We start from the raw sequence: 22,584 nt of genomic DNA on the forward strand, positions 1-22,584 counted from the left end.
AAAAGAGACAAGAGCCTACCACTGACTCTACCACTGAGATGAGTGTAACACTAACCCTCCCGAATCAGCAAATCTTCTTATTAGAAATCACAAAAATTCAACTTGATGTTGGACAACTAAGTTGAGCCTTCCCTATAGACAGAAACATACTAAGAACAGCCACCACAATCTTGAGTAAATTTTGGAAAGCCCTCCAGACTTTGCAAATGAGAAAAATGCCCCAAAACAGATTGCAAGATACTATGATTTGATGTTTACAAAGCACTGTTTTTTAGGAGAAACATCGACGAAAACCCAACACAATTTTTAAGGTGAAACATCAATCACCCAGCATGAGTTTTTAGGCAAAAAAACAATCAAAACCAAACAAAAAAATATTAAAACCCATCAGAAATTTTCGAGGGGAAAATTTATGAATTGTGATTCCCAAAAAAAATCTTCGAAGACAAACCACGAATTGCATAAAATACCTCACTATTTTTATCCCAAAATATCCAAAAAAAATTCCTAGATCAAAATAAGCTCATTTTTTCATAAAAAATTTGACAATTTTTATGAAATCCCATCGACCTACTTTGATAACACATTACTGAGAAGTAATTGGTAAAAATGTGCGTTGTATTAACAAATGATCAAAACAATCATTATAAAGAATTTACAAATATACAGCTTGTATTTTTAGGAATTAGTTCTCAGTATACTAGGTGTCTCATATGCAAACTACTATGCATTGCAATGGATGCATTATCCTAGGCAAATTTGAGTAAAGTTTAATTAGGAATATTTAAATACACCAACAATTGTCAACATAAAAGAAGAATTTCCAAATTTTCAATGTGTTTTAAAGCAAAGGTTTGACAATTGCATATGCAGCTACTAGAGCAATGCGTAAATTGCAACTGAGTGATCCACAGACTTAGCATACTATTAAATGGAGCAAGGGACAAAATGCATCCAATTTTAGCATATTCAAAGCATTTGTTAATCTTTGAATAGATTATTGTACGAATGCAATTGCCAATTTCAAAGGCAATTTTTCCCTCATAGAGGATTCTAGGATAAAAATCTAGTGTCCACTTTATTCCACAGAAGAGTTAGTAGATGCTCCTTTGTCCCTCACTAGGAGCACATATCCCCATATCCAAAATGGATACATATCCGAGACATCCTAAATACACATCGGGTATTGCACCACACATGCCCAAATAACCTTGATTTTCCAACCATGTCGGATACTGTGATATGATTTTTTTGTATTTGATGTAAATCTTCCTTAATTTAATTTAATAAAACTTTATTCAAGCATTTTTTTAATAACAAAATGATATAAACGAAACCTACACCAAATGTATTGATCAAAAAAACCTATGTACTGCACCAAATGAGTGAGACATAAAATGTAATTCTATTTCAGCAACCCATTTTTTTGGTTATCTTCCAATACAGTTGTACTAAATTTGCATATCGTATTGTTAAAAATCAGCTTGTATTAAGTAGCAATTATGTGCCTGTATTGCTTTTTAGGGAAATGAAAATATGATGTAATAACTTAGAAAATTGTGTTAAATCGTGTATGTGATTTTAATCAATCTCATACCCAGCCGATATTGGGGGTCTTGAAATCTGGTTGTATCTGTATTGGATACAATATCAATATGTGTACATGTATCTATGTCCATGCAACTTTGTTCTACACTCTTTTTTCCTCTCTTAAAAGATCTCATTTGATAAAACAAGATCAATAACTAATAAATTTCTGAATTGTTATTCTACTTTAATTTGAAAATTTAAGGATCAATTAGCAGCTGCAGTTCAGGGTCAAATGAATTAAGTATCTAGATAGAGCATAATATTATGTGGGTTCATGACTAGTTAGTGTATGCTTGGGGACTTATACGCATGATGCAAGAACATCTTGGCATGCTGGAATGCTTTTGACCTTGGAGTTGAGGGACTCAATTGAAAGGAGGTGTTGCTTGGTCACTGTTGGGGAGTTCTTAGTTGTAGTTTTGCCCAAGAAGCTCGATGACTGAAGGAACTCGATTAAGCTTGTGGTGCTCGGTTGTTGATCTGCTCGGTGATGCTTGTAAGAGCTCGGTGAACATGCTTGCTTGGTATACTCGACGATGCTTGGCTTGCTCGATGATGCTTGTAAGAGCTCGGTGAACGTGCTTGCTTGGTATACTCGGCGATGCTTGGCTTGCTTGGTGGTTTTTGCTGACACTTGGTGGTTTGGCTCATCGAATGATGTTCTTGGGAGATTCAATCCGCCGACTTGGTGCATTTGATTCGTGTTGCGTATAATCATGACGTGGATCGATCATGGGATGTGTGAGGACCTATTTAGGGTCTTTGTTCTTTCTCCAATGTGAATTTAATGATTGTTGTAAACTGACTATGGCATATTGTCTTTATTTGGGTTCTAGATTATTCTATTTGCAACAGGTCAACTTATGGTCATGCAAGTATAAAAGGAGGGTTTGGGTAGTGTTTTAGGTAGTAGAGTCCATTGTAAGGATACACTGGCAAGCACAGATTCAAGGAAGGAATTTGGAGTTGCAAATTGTGAGTAGAACTAGTAGCTAAGTGTTGGCTTAGAAAGTAAGAAGATTGCTTGGTGGCTTACGAGCACAAGATTAGATCTTGCTTGGGGTTTCTACCAGATTGTTGTGTTGGTACAAATCTAGGCTAGCTAGGGTTTATTGGATCTTGTGAGGTCTTGCTGAACTCTTGCTTGCTTTGTACTTGGCTCCAACTGAGAAGGCCTTACAACTCGACACATTGCATGTAATCAGTTGTTTTATGGATAAAGAGTTGAGTTTGGTATCAAATCTTGTCTCGTGTGTTGTGTTTCCATTGTGCGGTTGTTAGCTAGAGGCTTGGTCATCTCCTTTGCGGATTCACTAGGCCTTGCACTACGTCAAGTGGTATTAAAGCAAAGGTTGATCTGGTTGGAGTGTGGTTGCAGAGATTTTGAGTGATTTGGTTTGCAAAACTATGATCCTGGACTTGTGAAACCTTTCTTTGTCGTTCATGCGAGGTGGTAGGTTGTGATATGACTTGCAAGCAACTCAAGTTTGTCACAAGGTGCTCGGGTAGGATTTGTTGTAGACGGTTTACGAAGATCTTGAAAGACGTCTCCGAGCAGATTGGACCCTAGGGCTGTTTCAGATCTCGGTGATTTTGTAGAGAATAAGATTTCAAAAAAGGCTTGATCATATTTCAAATCTGAGATGGAGTTGATTAAAAATGATATGGTCGTTGAGATCATGAGAGCTATTGCTAGTGTACTAAGGAATGTGAGTACTGAAGATGGTTATGAGGAAGTTTGAAAAATTTGAGGTTGCTAGATCTAGTGGTGAGGACAGAACCGATCATGTGGAAAGATATGTGGAAGACAAAACTAGTCGGTTGAATAGATCTGAAGCTTGGTTGAAGTTGAAGCATAAGATGGATGTTTTTAATTTCTCAAGTACTTTGAATCCTAAAGACCCAATTGATTGGATTGGTGAGTTGGAAGACTACTTTGAGTTAGAGAATATTGGAGATCCCCTCAGAGTGAGGTTGGCACAGACTAAGTTGAAAGGACATATTGCTTTGTGGTGGAAAGAATTGTAGCGAGATAGAGAAGAGGAAGGTGAAATGAAGATCGCTAGGTGGAGATTGATGGTAACAAAGTTGAAGGCTAAGTTCATTCCTGTTGATTATAAAATTGAATTGTTTAATAGATTGCAAAATCTGAAATAAAAGGATATGTTTGTTGGAAGCCTATTGGGAAAGTAAGATGCCGAGAGGGGGGGAGGGAGCGGAGGGTGAATCAGGATCTTTAAAACTTTTACCCTTTGAAACAAATATCAAATCTGATAATGTCACCTCTAATCCTTCTAACAACAATATCATAAATCACATAAACATTTACTACAATGATGTATCTAATCTAACAACTAATCACATCAATGAAATATGGAAGTAAATGATCAACACATAACACAAAGATTTTGGTTATCCAGAAACCCTCTAAGGTGAAGGTAAAACTAGGGTGGGGATGACACCCACAAATCTTCACTACTACAACAATAAAGTTCGCCTATTAGGGCTACAAGTTTGATCACTTCTAATGATCTACCCTGTGAGGGGTCTGCACTGTTAAGAACTAACAAGACTTATTCAGTCTACCTTAATTAAAGGATTTAACCTTACAACTAAGTAAGCACTATGTTAGGAGATTTACTAAGGTCTGTTAAAACCACTCCGTTAAGAGATTCAACCTAAAACGCTTATTAGAATGTCTCAATACCTGATCCTTCGGTTTGCACTTAATATGTTGATTACAGATCTCCTCTTTCCAATCTTTGATTTGATCTCTAATCTGATATGTCTGTAATCTACCTTTCACTGCACTGCTCAGTCGCTCTGTCTGATTCTACTTCAAACTTCGCGTCTAGCTTCCAAACTTTGCTTCTCTCACACACGCATACACACACACACATATATTGAAAATAGGGTTTGGATCCTCCTTTTATAACCAACTGGAGAAGTTTCTAGATTAGAATCAACAATCCAGATCTCTCCCTTTTGCTACTGAAATGTCCCTTTTCTGATTTTTTTATGATATTTCCAACCTTTAATCAGATCTTTAAGATCAAACAACTGATATCACAAAGATCCACCAAATTTCTTAAGAAACCCCAAATCGGGTATGTTGAAAATAGTGCCAAAAAGCTTCACAGCTTCACCTGTTATTAATAAATCTGAAAGTAGACATTTTTACAGAAATTTGAGCAGCATAATAGCCTATAAAATGTCATTTCCAGATCTATATAGCCTTTACAAAACAGCTCGCAAATGTAGGACAAAAACTATGCTCATCGGGCTCCCAAAATTAACACAAAAATGCTCGGAAACACCACAAAAACACTAATAAACTATCTCAGAAGTTTAATCACGTCTCAATACATATATTCAGCTCTATTTTAACAGCTTAAAGTCTGAAATACAGCAGCAACCAAAACTGATATGAAATGCTCAACTGAAAACACCAAACTCATGCAAAAAACCACACCCAAAAACCCACAAATCTACACTGTTCAGCACAAAGGCAAACTCTGTATGAGCATGCACATGGAATGGCTTCAAACTCCCGTCCTTAGCCTTCCTGGAAACCTGCAAACTCCCGTTCTTGGGTCTCCCTAGAAACCTGCAAACTCTCGTTCTTGGGTCTCCTTCTCCACAGGTTTGGCAGCCTCTGAAGAATAACAAAGAATGAGCAAAAATCAAGTTCTGGAATGAGCCCAAAATGCCTCCAAACCCCTTAAAAGAGGGCATAACTGTAACTCACGTCCAAGAAAGGTTAATGAAACTTATTTTAATAATAATTTTCATTTATTAGTCCAACGGTTTCCAAAGATTAACCCCCTTTTTCCGAAACTTCACTTTCTTGGGCCTGCCTGCCTTAGCAAAGATTTTCTTTTTTAATTATTTGAAAAGGGGACATGACAAGTCCTCCTCTCCCAATCATTGCTTGTCCTCAAGCAATGGCTGAACAATAAACCAATCAATCCACCTGGATCCCAAATGTAGTCATGAACTATACTACTACCAATTAACACAGGCTCCTGCAATATCCTCTGCAATATGACCAAGAGGAATCCATAATCAAATTGACAATTATAGCTCAACCAAACTCCGAAATCACCACTACCACAATCAAAAACCCATGAGGCACAAACTCTTAGAACATCAGAACCCAAGTAAAGTGGACAAATCAAACTACCAACACAGTAAATACCATCAACGCATCCCACTGGCCTATATGGAATGTACAATCCAACTCTGCAACAATGGTGAACCCTCTCGAATGAAACTGTACCAAGTATGGAGAATCCACACACTGTACAACTCCTGCAGTCAACACAACTCTGCAAATCATCGGCCACTATCTCATAACCATAACTCCCATACACTGCTGATGGTGAAAAGACATTACAAGATAAAGAGTAAGAAATGGAATCCAAACCAAATTTGTCTGCCATCAACTCCTCAGCACAAGGATCAAATGCTAACTGATGTACATACCCAGCAATATAATGTTGATAAAAAAAACCAACCTCAGTCAACAGCTCACCATGAAGAAGTGATACAACCCACTGTGACTGATCACCAGCTAAGTCAAGAGATGTCATAGCCAAAGGAGTAGAATCAATAACAACACCTGCTAAAGCATCACTCCAAAACTCCTGCTCTAAGTCATGTATTATCAACCTGTCAATTGCAGGACCTATCACCATGTCATGCCCATCACAACTCTCATCCCGAGGCATCAAACTATCCCATAACTGATGATAAGCACTAGGAACCAAAGTACATCTCTGTATCATCATCTCATCAACATGGTCATCAAAGGTAGATAGATGAGCATACCTCACAGTGTAATGCCGATAGAATGCACCAATCTCAGTCAGTGGCTCAGACTGCAATCCAGATGTAACTAACTGCAATCGATCATTAACCAAGTTGGAACTGACTACTACCTCTGAAGACATTGCGAAGGGAGTAGTATTACTAGTAGGAACCATGCCAACTATCAGCTCACCAACGTCACACATGGTCTTTGATACAACATCTCTAGTCTTCGTGCCATTAGTACTAGAGGTCACCACCATGTCAGGCACACCACAAAAATCTGCTACAACACCCAACTCAATTGAACCTGACTCTAGTGGGAATGAATCTGATATGCCAATGTTAGTATCAAGGATGGATGCATCCCCATCTCCACTGTCTCTAACAATCTCAGCCATGGACATCCTCGGATCACCAAACACCACAGCTTGTGACTGTATAGAATTAGGTAAAGACTGTAGTCGCTCTAACTCCATGGTCACCTTAGCCAAATGAAACTGTGACTCCTTGAGAGCCAACTGTGTACTCTCAAGAATCTCAGAAGTCACCTCAAGCTGCTCAGTAAGCTCACTCACCTCATCTTCCTTGGCCAACAATGCATCATATGCTGTACTGCCCCACTCCATAAGATAATCTCTGTCGGCTACCAACTGCATATAATTTTGTCTCAAAATCCGAATAGCCTCCCATAAAGAGTGGATCTCTGTCAAGGAAAGATAACTTCCTCCCTGCTCATCACTAGTAGGAGAACCCCATCCATAAACTGCTAACAACTGACGAGCAGCATCGAAATGTTGGCAAGTGATAGCAATGTCTTGGTCACTAACTCTCAACTGATTAGACACATGATTGCACTGACTTGACTCTCCTACAAACCTCCTCTGATGCACTGTCTGAAGGAGTGTCCTCAAAGTTACTAATCTCTAGAGTATTACCATCCATATCCTGTGAATCAAATCTAAAGCTCATATCAACATACGGAGTATCAAAAACATTAGCATTGCTGTCCAACTCCTCTATACCCAAGGAAACTAAGTCTTCAAAACTGCCCACTACATCCTCCTGGATGTCATCAATGCCAATATGATCCTGGGACTCATCTATACACACTGCCAAATATGAAATATCATCAACACATTCCAGCAAGTATGGTCGACTGGATATATGAACAAAGCCCAACATTGGTGTATAAAAACTAATACCAACATCAAACAAGATACTGGCACAAGAAAAGACAACACCGTGTAATCTGCTAATCAAATCCATGATAGCACCCAAACAAACACTGCTACCAAAAAGTGTTAAAGATCTCCAGTCAACTGAATCCCAAATGCCAATATAACAATCTCGAGTCCATATCCGTAAACTAGAATCAACTGGTAACTCAAGCAAACTCCTCACCTGAGTAATATGACCAATACCAACTAACTCCACATACCTGTCATGATTAGATAATGAAGTCACAATACTATCTTGGTTCACCTTCAGCTGGCTGGACAAATCATGTGAAGTACTACCAGCCTCAAACTCATGTGATGAAGCATCTAACTGTGCCTGGTACTCTTTCTCAGCAAAGTCATGAATGCTCAATGTCTGCTCATCTCTACTAGGTATCTCACTATCCTGCACAACAACATCCTCATAATCATCATCTGAACCCACTACACTGTAGTCACTGCCTGTTGTAACTATACCATCTTGAATACCTGTGGCATCACCCTTTGACGACCTGTAAACAATTGTCTCAATTTGAGTATCAAGTTGACTGTTACTATCAATCTGTGTGATATCCTTTCCCACCACCTCCTGTGGCAGAGTAGAATCTGAGACCTCTACCTGGCTATCAGCTAGTTTCTCAAACTCCTCATGCAAGTTCTTGGGAATTGTGTCATCTGTCCTGTGAGAAAATCTGCCAAATAGAAATCCAGTCAACTTATCCACCTTAGCTGGGTCAGATAACATGTCATTTATACGGTGGTGCTCAACCAACTGTTTAGACATGTCATGGCTTATTTTCATAAGTTTATCTCGAATGTCTAAATAACCATCCTTTCTACTATTTTGACTCTGGCTATCAATTGTCCAAGATCGTTCCCTCTGAGACTCTGTACTATACCTGTCCATTCTGGATAAAGTAGAGTGTAACCCCAATAGGATATAACTTCTTCAAGCACCAAGAACTAACATGCAAATGATTAGAAGTAGCATGCAACCATAAATTTGGACATGCAACTGATTAGAAGCAACATGCAACCACCAAATTATGACATGCAAGATCTGGGTAGTTGTCAAAACTGACATGCAAACTTCTACAACCACCAAATTCACCAAGAACTAACATGCAAATGATTAGAAGTAGCATGAAACCATAGATTTGGACATGCAACTGATTAGAAGCAACATGCAACCACCAAATTATGACATGCAAGATCTGGGTAGTTGTCAAAACTGACATGCAAGATCTGGGTACTTGTCAAAACTGAAATGCAAACTTCTACAACCACCAAATTCACCAAGAACTAACATGAAAATGATTAGAAGTAGAATGTAACCATAAATTTTAACATGCATCTGATTAGAAGAAACATGCAACCATAAATTATGACATGCAAAATCTGGGTAGTTGTCAAAACTGACATGCAAGATCTGGGTAGTTGTCAAAACTGACCTGCAAACTTCTACAAACCCTCAGGCTGGCAAGATCATGGCTCTGATACCACTAAAATGTCCCTTTTCTGATTTTTTTATGATATTTCCAACCTTTAATCAGATCTTTAAGATCAAACAACTGATATCACAAAGATCCACCAAATTTCTTAAGAAACCCCAAATCGGGTATGTCAAAAATAGTGCCAAAAAGCTTCACAGCTTCACCTGTTATTAATAAATCTGAAAGTAGACATTTTTACAGAAATTTGAGCAACATAACAGCCTATAAAATGTCATTTCCAGATCTATATAGCCTTTACAAAACAGCTCGCAAATGTAGGACAAAAACTATGCTCATCGGGCTCCCAAAATTAACACAAAAATGCCCGGAAACACCACAAAAACACTAATAAACTATCTCAGAAGTTTAATCACGTCTCAATACATATATTCAGCTCTATTTTAACAGCTTAAAGTCTGAAATACAGCAGCAACCAAAACTGATATGAAATGCTCAACTGAAAACACCAAACTCATGCAAAAAACCACACCCAAAAACCCACAAATCTACACTGTTCAGCACAAAGGCAAACTATGTATGAGCATGCACATGGAATGGCTTCAAACTCCCGTCCTTAGCCTTCCTGGAAACCTGCAAACTCCCGTTCTTGGGTCTCCCTGGAAACCTGCAAACTCCCGTTCTTGGGTCTCCTTCTCCACAGGTTTGGCAGCCTCTGAAGAATAACAAAGAATGAGCAAAAATCAAGTTCTGGAATGAGCCCAAAATGCCTCCAAACCCCTTAAAAGAGGGCATAACTGTAATTCACGTCCAAGAGAGGTTAATGAAACTTATTTTAATAATAATTTTCATTTATTAGTCCAACGGTTTCCAAAGATTAACCCCCTTTTTCCGAAACTTCACTTTCTTGGGCCTGCCTGCCTTAGCAAAGATTTTCTTTTTTAATTATTTGAAAAGGGGACATGACAGCTACTTAATCCTTCCATTTTTCTAATTAGTTATATCATTATGCATAGGGATTGATGATCCATAACAAAATGTGTAATCATCACCTTATATGACTCTATGATCATTAATTCATGCATTAAGTTGGCCAAAAATAGTTTACCTCAGTGTTTGTACAATTCCAAACAAATATACCATAACTGGTTTACTTGGCACATGAATACTTTGATGCTTGATCATAACTAAACTTCATGTTGTCCCTCAACTTCTATATGCTCAACACATATTGTATGACTTGGCATGAACCGACTCTGTATAGCTCGACTTATATTGTCTTTTGTCTCACTCAGCATGTATAGGAGTACTCAGCAACCATAGACTTGCTCGGCAATAACAATTGCTCGACTTTAACTGAAATATGAATAAGTCCTATATACATAGCTCGGCCTTAATAAGATGCCTTGGTAGCAGTGATGACCAACCAACTCTACCATATGAATGACTAAGTGTCTGATACTAATAGACAACACATCTTAGCAATCAACATTGTTTGTAAAGGATTATAACAAGGAGTTTTACAAGTTGACTATTCGGTACGAACATAGAAAACTTTTTAAGGAAAAGGTGGCTAGGTATGTTAATGATTTGAGATTTTGTATTCAATATGAGATTGGTATATTGAAGATTGATTCAGTTGAGGATGTTTATCAGTATGCTCTAAAAGCAGAAGATAAGTTGAAGAGAAGACATCAAGGCAATTCCCAAGGGAAGGAGAAGCAAGATCACTCAGTGAAGGATAAGTGCATTGTTGAAGATGAACCAAAACCTGTTGAGCAGAGAAGGACAAGTAGAGGTGCATTTAAGGGTACTTGTTTTCGTTGTGGAGGACATAGATCTTTTAATACTCCCCAGAAGGCTGTAACGGGCAACCTGGAAATGCCCAAGAACTAAACCAATTGCTGAAAGCGATTTAAATGTCTTTGCATAGGTTTCAATCCACACAACATGAGCAAGAAGGAATTTATGCAAATCAAAGGCTAAATCATTGCTGAAATAATATTAGTTCTCACAATGATATAGTCAAGTACATAGCAATGTATTCCAAAGGCCAAACCCCAAGGGAATGACGTCTAGAATGTTACAAGAGAGGATGAACGTCCTCTAATGCCAAGAAAGATATGTAACTCACACATCCAAGCTCTTATCAAATGCAATTCACAATCATCCCATGCTCAACAATGACTCTCCCACCTCTATTTATACTTTTCCTACACCCTTGTAGAAAGAAATCAAATATTAATTAATTGCAAGTACTAGAAGCTTCCCCCTTCCAATAATTAATGCACTCTCTAGAAACTCCTCCCTTGCAATACAATAATTAATTGTGCTTCTAGAAAATTAAATTACTAGAGGCTTCCCCCTTTCCAATAATTAATACACACTCTAAAAGCTTCTCCCTTGTAGCACAATAACTAATTAAATTAATTAAATATAAAGTTACCTTTTAATTTTAATATATTTAATGACTTTATAAGAAATTAATTTAACTGCTAAAGTGGGGACATTACAGTCCACCCTCCTTGAAATTGCTTGTCCTCAAGCAATCTCAATCCTGTTTGCTATAACACCTGCTCACTTTCCCAAGTAGCATCGTCCTCTAGCAAAGATCTCCATTTGACTAAATATTCTTTAATCACCTTGTTTCGCAGAGTCCTATCCCTAGTATCTAGAATGGCCTCAAGAATCAATACGACTTTTCCTTCCTCATCTAATGGTGGCAATTCTACTAAAGGCACAACTCTCTGACCGATGGCTTTCTTAAACCTTGACACATGAAACACATTATGCACCCGACTACCCTCTGGAAGCTCAATCTCGTAAGCAACCTTGCCCACCTTGCTAATCACTCTGTAGGGGCCATAAAACCTAGGCTTCAACTTCTCTACTCCGCTTTTCTTGAGTGATGACTGTCTATATGGTTGTAGCCTCAACTAAACCATATCTCCAACCTCGAAGCTGCGCTCTATCTAGTGCCGGTCAGCATACAATTTTTGCTGATTTTGGGCTTGCTGTATATTCTCCTTGAGCACCCTCAAAATATCCTCACTATCCTGCAAGAAGTGTTTTGCTTTGGGCACTCTACTATGCCCCAAAACCAAATCTATGAAACTAGGTGTTTCATAACCATACCATGCCATGAATGGAGTCATTTTGATGGACATATGATAAGTGGTTATAACAGTACTCTCCCATATGTAGCCATTTGACCCAATCCCTCTGTTGTGCAGTCACATAATTCCTCAGATATCCTTCCACCCATTTATTCACAATCTCTATCTGCCCATCTATCTATGGATGATAACTAGTGCTAGGTGTAAGATCTGTACCACACAACCTAAACAATTCCTGCCAAAAAAACTCATAAATTTACTATCTCGATGTAACCTGAATATCTCCCTGAAGAAAAGATCGACCACCTGTGTTGCTGTGTAAGTGGATGGAATAGCAAAGAAGTGAGCATACTTCGTTAGCCGGTCAACAATCACATAGATGCAATCTTTCCCTGTACTCGTGGTAACCTGGTGATGAAGTCCATAGAAATACTTTCCCATTTCCTATCTGGAATGGGCAAAGGTTGTAAAAACCCTGCAGGATCAGTGTGTCCTCCCTTATTCTGCTGACAAACTACATACTCTCTGACATGCTTCTGAACATCATTCTTGAGCCCTTTCCATGTGAACCGCTCATGGATCTGCCTGTAAGTCTTAAAGATCCCTAGATGTCCAGTTGTAGGTGCATCGTGGAATGCCTTCAGTATTACTTCCCTAAACTGTGATGAAGGAATCAAATATATCCTACCCTCGAACTTAATCAATCTGTCCATCACCACGTAACGATCATCATGTATGGTGCTTGCAATAACTCCAAAAACCCAAGTGTCCCTCGCATACTCTTCTGTGATATTATTTCTCCAATCTCCTGTAATCTCAGCTAGAGCACAAATATGAGGTCTCCTAGATAAAGCATTTGCCATCACATTCTTCTTACCTTTGACAAACTCAATGTCAAAGTCATAGGCCTGTCACTTCGTAATCCACTTCTGTTGTCTATCATTCAAATCACGTTGGCTCTTGAAGTATTTGATGCTGTTGTGATCAGTTTTTATAACAAACTTTCCCCCAACTAGGTAGGACTGAAACTTAGCCAATGCTTGCATTGTAGCCAACATCTCTTGATCATAGATGGAATAGCTCCTCTCTACTCCATGGAGCTTCCTGCTCTCAAAAATAATGGGATGCTTCTCCTGCATCAAGACCGCCCCAATCTCATCTCCTAACGCATCACAACAAAGCTCAAATGGCTTTGTGAAATTCGTTAGAGCTAGTACTGGACATGATGACATCATCTTCTTGAAATGATCGAAGCTTCTCTGAGCTACCTCTATCCATGTGAAGGCCCCTTTCCTCGTAAGGTCTGTCAAGGGTGTAGCGATCTGTGAAAATCTTTTAACAAATCTCCTATAAAATCTGCAGAGACCAAGGAATCCTTTAAGCTGTGTAAGATTCATAGGAGTAGGCCAATCAACAATAGCCCTAATCTTTTCAGGATCTACCCAAAGTCCATCTGTGCTAATGATATGCCCAAGGTATAGTAGCTCAGTCATCCCAAACTCGCACTTAGATTCCTTGGCATACAGTGACTCTTTCTCCAAAGTAGACAACACCATCTCAAGATGTTGTAAATGCTCCTCCCAAGTCTTACTAAAGACTAAAATGTCATCAAAGAAAATCAAGACAAATCTCCTAAGCTGCTCCCTGAATACCTGATTCATGCAACTTTGGAACGTAGCAGGAGCATTGGTTAGCCCAAATGGCATAACTAAAAACTCAAAGTGGCAATAGTGACACTGAAAAGTTGTCTTCTCAATGTCCTCCTCCCTCATCCTGATCTAATGATACCCTGACCGTAGATCAATATTTGTTAAAAAAATGCACCGTGTAACTCATCAATCAGCTCATCTATTCGTGGGATGGGATATCTATTCTTAATGGTCTTCTTATTTAATGCCTTGTAATCAATGCACATGCGCATTGTCCCATCCTTCTTCTTTACCAACACTACTGTTGAAGCAAAGGGGCTCTTACTAGGCCTAATATGCCCTATTTCCAACAACTCCTTAATTGCCTTCTCTATCTCATCTTTATGTTTCTTAGGATGATAACAGGGAGTAATCATGACTGGTTTGGCTCCCTCCTCGAGCTCAATAACATGCTCTATCCCCCTGTCAAGAGGAACCCCGTGCGGAATCTCGCCAAATACCTTGGTGTGCCTGTCAAGTATCTTCTGGATATCTGGTGGATGACTCTTCACCTGTGGCTCTTGTGAAGTTTGCATAGTGAAACATTCTACTGCCCACTCATGTTATTATGCCGAAAAAGCCTCTGCATTCTCCTTAGGGAAACTACTCTGCAACTCCCATCTGAAAGTCCTCTAAGTACAACAGTTCTTCCCTCATGTTGAAACTTCATCTCCGATTTTGCTAGGTTAAGTGTGAACTCTACTAACAAGGTCATCCATATCATGCCGAGGATGACATCATAGTCCCCCATGTCTACCACATAGAACTCATCTTCCAACTCATAGCCATCTCCAAACCTGATGTGAAGATTAGATATCTTCTGAGTGCATAGTAGTTTGTCACCATTAGCTACCATGACTCTAAATCCGGCATGCTCCTCAATCTGTAGACCTCTCTTGGCTACCAATTGTGCATCTATAAAATTATGTGTAGCCCCAGTGTTAATGAGTGCGATCACTTTCTGCCCTTGGATAGTAACCCTGACCTTAAATGTGATTGCCTTCTGAGCCCCCGTTAGTCATGCTAATGACTTCTCATCCTCAGGAATGCTGCTCTCCTCTGTAGTGCTATCCTCATCTGAATCAAAGTGCTGATCCTCCCTCTCTGACTATGACTCTTCTGCTGAGAAATACTCCATTTGATTTGCCTTAGCCTTGAGAGGACACTTATGAGATAAATCCCAAGGCTCTCTGCAATGAAAACATAACTTCTTCTTTCTTAAATCATTCAAGGTATCATTATCCAACTTATCTTTTTTTGGCTGAGCATCCTTGTGAAAAGTTTTTTTGTCCTTCTCCTTGTCCTTTTTCATATTAGAATCCCTGTGCTGAAATCTGCTCCTTAATGAAGAAGGTGCTAAATCACAAGCCTTTTTAGTAGCCTCCTGCAACATAGTTGGGTCATGCCCCTTGACCCATCCTCGCAAGGGTTCTGAGAGTCCATCCATAAACAACACTACCAACCTCCTCTCTGAAATATCTGTGACCAACATAGCTAACCTCTGAAACTCACTAATATACGTCTCAACTGATCCCCACTGCTTGAGTTGTGCCAACTCCTTAAGTTGTAATTCGGGATCCCTAGTATCAAATCTCTCTATGAGCTTCTCAGTGAACTCCTCGTAAGATGTGATCTGATTATGTCCCAAGGTTACCATGCCATGGTGCCACCACTCATGTGCTGGTCCATCCAAGTGAATAGCCGCATACTTTATAGCCTCGTCTTCAAGCATAGGATTCAGCTATAAGTACGTATCCATCTTCTGTACCCAAGCTTGTGCAGTCATCTTCCCTGAAGCATCATAATAAGGTAAAGAAAGTTTCCCAACTTTCTTTCTCAGCTCAAGGTTTTGACTTCTTCCTCCTGATCTGGGCATATGTCTGATCCTCAAGTCCAAGTAATCTCTGAGAGAAATGTTCGCCTGAAACTCCGGTCCACTGGCCTCAGAATCCCTCCTGAACTGATCCTGTAACTCCGTAATTTGCGGTTCATTAATTGGCTGAACTGGATCTCTAGGTGGGAAGGTGGGTAGAAGAGGTCTCGAGCTGGCTATTTGAGTTGGGCATGCAACATGTCTAAATTTATCAGCCTCATTCCCATTATTGTCATGTCCATTATTACCATTAATGTTGCCTCGGCCTCCATTATCATTGCCCCTATTATTGTTGTTTCCATTGTTGACATCACCCAGATTAATATTGATGCCCATTAGTCTAGCCATTAGCTGCAACATCATATCCATTCGCCTATTATGCTCCTGAAATGTATCCAATAACCTGAACATTACATTTCCCTGATCTGGACCAGTATTCCTATCATCTCGGTCACCCATACTGCTATCTTGTTCAAAGAATATCTCCTCTGTATTTGTATGATTGGATTGTGTGTCCCTCTGCACAGATAAACTACCTTGTTCGTTCTGCAAGTCTGAACTCCTACTACGTCTTGCTCTGGTATTGCGAAAATTATAAAGCCCTTGTCGCATGCTCAAGCATAAATGCTAAAGATCTCCACAAGATGGCAGGACTTATAGCTCTGATACTACTATAATGGGCAACCTGGAAATGCCCAAGAACTAAACCAATTGCTGAAAGCGATTTAAATGTCTTTGCATAGGTTTCAATCCACACAATATGATCAAGAAGGAATTTATACAAATTGAAGACTGAACCGCTGCTGAAATATTATTAGTTCTCACAATGATACAATCAAGTACATAGCAATGTATTCCAAAGGCCAAACCCCAAGGGAATGACGTCTAGAATGTTACAAGAGAGGATGAACATCCTCTAATGCCAAGAAAGATATGTGAATCACACATCCAAGCTCTTATCAAATGCAATTCACAATCATCCCATGCTCAACAATGACTCTCCCACCTCTATTTATACTTTTCCTACACCCTTCTAGAAGGAAATCAAATATTAATTAATTGCAAGTACTAGAAGCTTCCCCCTTCTAATAATTAATGCACTCTCTAGAAACTCCTCCCTTGCAATACAATAATTAGTTGTGCTTCTAAAAAATTAAATTACTAGAGGCTTCCCCCTTTCCAATAATTAATACACACTGTAGAAGCTTCTCCCTTGTAGTACAATAATTAATTAAATTAATTAAATATAAAGTCACCTTTTAATTTTTAATTTATTTAATGACTTTATAAGAAATTAATTAAACTGCTAAAGTGGGCACATTACAAAGGCTGGTGATTGAAGAATTGTGTGGTGAATGAGGTTGACCACTTGGTGAATGAGACCGAGTGGGAGGAGAAGAACTTGTTGATTTGACAAGTGTTGCTTGGTAAGAAGGTGTTGGAACCTTGTCAAAGGAGGAATTTGAGCTTCAATAATATATAGCTCAAATATCTCCTTTGTGTTTACCACTTGACTATAAATATAATCCTTGAGGAAGTGTGGTCACATAGGATGTGATGCATATACAATTCACCTAAAAGGTGCTACATATTTTCAGATATTTGCAATATGCCCGATGTACATTGTGAGAACATAGAGCTCTTTTCACTGATACTTGTGATGCGTATAGATACCATTATATGGATTGCTCTACTGGAAAACAAAGCTAGGAAAATGAAGGATTGTTTAGTTTAGCCATGAAGTTTGAATGGGTGATGGCAATGATGTCCGTTAGTTTCATGTTGTTAAATTATTATTCTGGGCCAATTAGTAAACTATTGGCTTGTACCTTAATGTATATGAAGCCCCAGCTCTAAACATCCCTTCATGAATCACCAAGATCCAGCCAAACATTGTATGAAGTTTCACTGATCTCCTTAAATAACCAGTCCTTCACATTCCTAATCTAGTCATTGTAAACCACCAAATATTGCCTGTACAGGATTAGCACAATGGACACTCCAGCAGCATTTGAGTCACTTAAGATGCTTTGACTCTGATACATTACAGCACACCGATGCAGCTTATCATCCTTTTGGCCAACCCCACTATCAGAAACCACTGCAGCTATATTACATTAAAAAGAAATAATAATAGTAATAAGTACTGAGCTGAAAGAATGAAATAGAAAACAGAAAAACTATGATTACAAAGAATATTGTCATCTTTGAATCCTAATGCCAAGATTGTATTGGTTGAAGCATTGCCAATAGCAAGCATAACACATGAATTAAACTGAAAGCCAAAATAAAAAAGAATATTCATGGTTCCAATCTGTTATTGGGATTCTTGTTAGTATTTGATCAAGTGTTCAGACAGGCAATTGTCTTTGGAGATCACAATTCCTTGAGAAGAACACCGCACAGTGCATTGAAATAATATTATTGAAGCTTATCTATTGATCAGTGAAGATATTTGAGCTATTTATATGTCAGCATATGTATTCCTTATATATACTAATGTTCAGTGATTAAATATATGCTACTGGCAGAATAAAAATATGATTGAAGATGTCTAAAGATTAATATCCTAGCATTGCGGACTATATGGTTATTGCGGAACTAATCTATAAGACTTATACTTGCCACTATCACAAAGAGAAAATAATATATTCAATGATATATTTCATATTGACAATGTTTGACATACATTTAATTTAATAATTCACTATTTGAAGTATTAGGTGAGACATAAGGAAATAAGTATTTGATGCTGTGATCAAACATTATCGAGGTGAACATAATCCATTGTATTTCGAATGAAAGTCCATCAAACATGGTTCTCAATAAGATGTTGAGGATTATCTCAGTTTGGAGGAAGTATCAGATGTTAGCAGCACCTTTGACAGTCATTAATATCATCAGATCATCAATGGCAATCAAACATCATTACCATTATTCAAGCTGGGCATGATTATTCTTGAGGTGGTCTTATCTGTTTCTACGTGGACTCCAGGAAAAGACTGAGTTAAACATTGGTGGTCTGTTCATTTTGCACCCTTCAATGATCCGCATCTGCCACAGGAGGGAATCTGGACAACTATGGGATTCAAAACAGAGGGCAGGTAGAGAAACACTGAGCATCTTAGATAACTTTGAAGTTGAAGAAGAAACAAACAATGAAGAGTAAACTATTCAGTAGCTTTACATATCATTCAATCACCTGGCTACAAGTCAAGAAAAGTTTCGTCTTCTGGAATCTGAATTACTCTAAGAATTATTGAGTTGAATAATCTAATAAAAAATTTCATTTTTTATAAAATTAAATTATAAACATATTGCAATTCTCATCTCAAATTGGAAGTATTGCCTCCAGACTAAAGAAGGTAAATCCCAAAAAGGTACATTTCAGAATTCTCCTCCTCTCATTTGCCTGGCAGACTAGACACCAATTATGGTTTATGTTAATTTTGAACAAAGTTTGTTAAAAAAAAATCTAGTAATTGTTGTAACGTTCTGAAACAGAGTGTTGCCATCTGCAGAAGCTCCACATGAAACACTGCCCATCTCTCTTTCAACTTTATTGATTACCTCAGAGCAAACATCTTTATAGGTCAACATAAGAGTTACAAACATATCATATCAGCTTTGCAGAAATTACATCTATGGTAGTGATTCTTCCATATATTGTTAACTCAAAGTGTGCAACACTTTAATGGGCTAATTTTTGAGATGTGCAATTTAATTTATGTAAGCTGAAATAAAACTACAAATTGCAAAACTGGGGCAATTGTTCTTATAGTTAGAACCAGAAAGTTATGTAACAGGAAACTATGAACCAATGGTATCGGTGGTGTGTATTTAGAAGAATAAATACTAGAAGCATGAATGCTTCAAAAATTCAATTAGGTGATACTAAATTCCTCGTAGAAACAAAAGTTCACAGATTTATCTTGCACTTTAAGTGCCTTGATTTAGTATGCTAAATATATTATTCATAATGTTCTTTTGGATTTTGTAAACTTGTCCAATAGTAACGAGCACGAGTTAAACAGAAATTCGATATAAGGTAACTCACCTATCAGCTCCTTTGCACAGTAGAAAGATCCGACCATCTTCGTCCCGCACAATAACAGACATACGCTTCCTTGTGCTGTTGAACTCCAAAAGATTGAGCAATCTGTACTCCCTGTAAAATATTGCGTGCATCTACTATATATCCTTTAGTCATTAAAAAAAGCAAATGCGGTACAGCATTATGAATTTACAAGAAGCATATCGGATTCTACCTCTCGATCTTTTGTTGAGAAGATGGATCCCACTCCTTAATTATTACACTTGTTTGTGTTCGTCTGCAAAACTCAAAGCCAAACTCCCTTGCCGCTACAACAAAAGCACCCTCATCAGGTGATTCTGCTTCATAACTTACCGTACCTGTCTCTTCATCATGGTCCGGAACAACCGTATGACAAATTGCTAATATACGGAAAAACATTAAAATCATATCCCTGTTAGGTTCCTTCGCCCAGTTTCCATTCATGAGTCGGTCATCCTTAAAATTGAATCCTTTGATAGAAGGATTTGCAGTCATCTGAGTCCATTGTCGCCCATCAATCTGCAGTTCAATCTCTGGTTCCGCTGAGTCTGATCTCTGGGTATCGTTCGCCGATGCACCCAATTCTTGTCTATTAAGACTTGGGATACCAAAAACAGACAGGTGACCCTTGAGATCCATTGCCATCCGTTTTGCTGCAGCAATCTCCACTTCGCTTGAGACAACACCATATGAAATACCAGCTATCGAACACTTGATAAAGTCCATCTGATTGCATGTAAGGGTTCCTGTTTTATCTGAGAGAATGGTATCCACCTGTCCTAGCTCCTCATTCAAGTTAGAAGTCCGAGCTTGAGCAGGGGTACTTGTTTCTTCGTCATACATCTGGATGTCTTGATTTATAAAGACCGCTTGCAAAACCTTGACAACCTCGATTGAAACATACAGCGAAATAGGGATCAAGTAGCCATAGAGGATCAACGCAGTGACTAAATGGAAAATACCTGAAGTGCCTGCTTTTTCTGGATCATAATATTCCGTAGTATTCTCCGGTTGCAAATACCACCAATCAGGCATGCTGAATTTTGTCCTAAGGGCAAAACCAATAGAACTAATTAAAGAAATGAGGAGCAGAAATGAAAAGAGAAGGTAAATAATATTGTCCATTTTCTTCTCAATGGTGCTCCTCTTGGAAGGAGACTCGGTCCTGTTCTGCATCACTTTACTATCATGGCCAGTAAAAATTACCACACCATAAATATACTGAGTATTCCGGAGCTTTGAATCTCGTAGAAGCACCTGATCAGTGCTAAGAGCATAAACTTGTCCTTCAAACTCAAAATTTCCGACAAAACTGTAGAGATTGGGATTAGGATCCTCGCACTTGACCGTGGCAGCGAAGTTACTGAACTCATGATCATCGTCCAAGACAAGGGTTACTTCCAAGCATCTCTTGACCTTCAAATTTGTTTCACCATCAAGGTTCATGGTTTCTACATAGCAGATACCATCTTCATAGCTAGAGGAGAGTAAAAGCAAATCGGCAGGAAAAAAGTTGTCTTTCTCTACCTTTACCACATCGCCAACACGAAGCTTCTGCCAAGACTTGGTTGCAAAAACACCATTTCCTTTATGCGCAGTGATCTTACGAGAATTGACCTTCATGTCCTGGATGAATCGCTTCCAGTCCTCCACGGCCTCTTTGGCCATGCTGGCACCCACCACAAACACCAAGGGGGCGACGACGCTCACTGCGCTGAAGGGCGACACCGGGGTCGCAGACAAAATGGCCGCCAGCAGGAAATAAAGATTGGCAACCCTCCTGAACTGCTCAAACAGAGCCTTGGGCACAAATGTCAAGACATTGTATTTGGTGGTGCTCACATAATTGGAAGGGTACTTCAAAGGTTTCTTGCTGTGCACCTCGGGCTCATTGCACATAACCACACGTGAAAACCCAGGTCCTTCAAGCGGATGGGGCTGCCCGAGCTCTGCCTCATCCACGCCCGGTCTTATGCAGCTGAACGAATAAAGCTTACTCCATCGCACCCTCGATTTCTTTCTCGCGCCCCGCGCCATTAAAAACCCTTTTCGATCAGATCCACTGCATACAAATCACAAATTCAATCAGTCCTACCCGAAATCAGCTGATAAAACCGATCCCTGAAATAGATCCTTCCCCTATCGATCTCCCCGGACAATCTCTGCCCGCTTGCTGTTTCCGCATTCTTTTCCAGCTTATTTTTCAAAGGTATTTCAGTCTGATACCATTGGAAAGCGCGTGAGAGGAACGCGGCACCATCTATGCATTCCAGAGACTATTAATATTTTTTTTTACCTCTGCTTCCAAGCTCAAGTAATTGTTTATGAACTCTGTAAATTTCCAAGTAATTGTTTAGGGAAACTGTCGCGAGAAATCGAAGCGCCATTGTCTTGTTCAAATTCCGAAAGATTTTGGTTGGGAAAGGGGGAGTGTTGGGTGTTCCGCCCAATTCGGCAGATTTCCAAAACAAGTTGGGGTGCATGGTGAAATATAAGCGGCATTGGCCGACGACGACCAATCCTCTGATGACAAATAAATGCCAGGTAGATCGGAATGGAGTGTACATGTGCGCTTTAAGACACCTGCATCCCACTCCGGCCTGTTGCATTTTATGTTATGGATTTTCCATTGATTAGGATTTGTGAAATTTTGTGAAAGTTCGAAGAAGTTGATATCTAATCATATTTTTCTGATTGTCTTTACTATTATCTTAGGATGCAATTTTGTGAGATATTTTTCATTCAATCCAATGATAATAAAT

General features: G+C 38.9%; 1 protein-coding gene across 3 annotated transcripts in view; it reads right to left on the reverse strand.

Moving 5' to 3' along the window:
• The window catches only part of LOC149538690 (putative phospholipid-transporting ATPase 4), a 55,806-nt gene extending 33,522 nt beyond the window's left edge, over positions 1 to 22,284 (reverse strand). For all 3 annotated transcript variants that reach the window (XR_016356096.1, XM_089800023.1, XM_089800022.1), the window contains exons 1-2: positions 20,016 to 22,284; positions 19,805 to 19,915 (exon numbers count right to left, since the gene is read on the reverse strand). Coding sequence is in view for 2 of the 3 variants with exons in the window: in XM_089800023.1 (XP_089656149.1) it covers positions 19,805 to 19,915; positions 20,016 to 21,859 (1,955 nt within the window). In the remaining variant the exon portion in view is untranslated. The remainder of the gene's footprint in view (positions 1 to 19,804; positions 19,916 to 20,015) is intronic.
• Between the last annotated feature and the right edge of the window lie 300 nt (positions 22,285 to 22,584).

Source organism: Cupressus sempervirens, chromosome 9 (genome assembly GCF_028749045.1).
Source record: "Cupressus sempervirens isolate cs-2001-9-10 chromosome 9, ASM2874904v1, whole genome shotgun sequence".
NCBI classification, from domain to species: domain Eukaryota; kingdom Viridiplantae; phylum Streptophyta; class Pinopsida; order Cupressales; family Cupressaceae; genus Cupressus; species Cupressus sempervirens.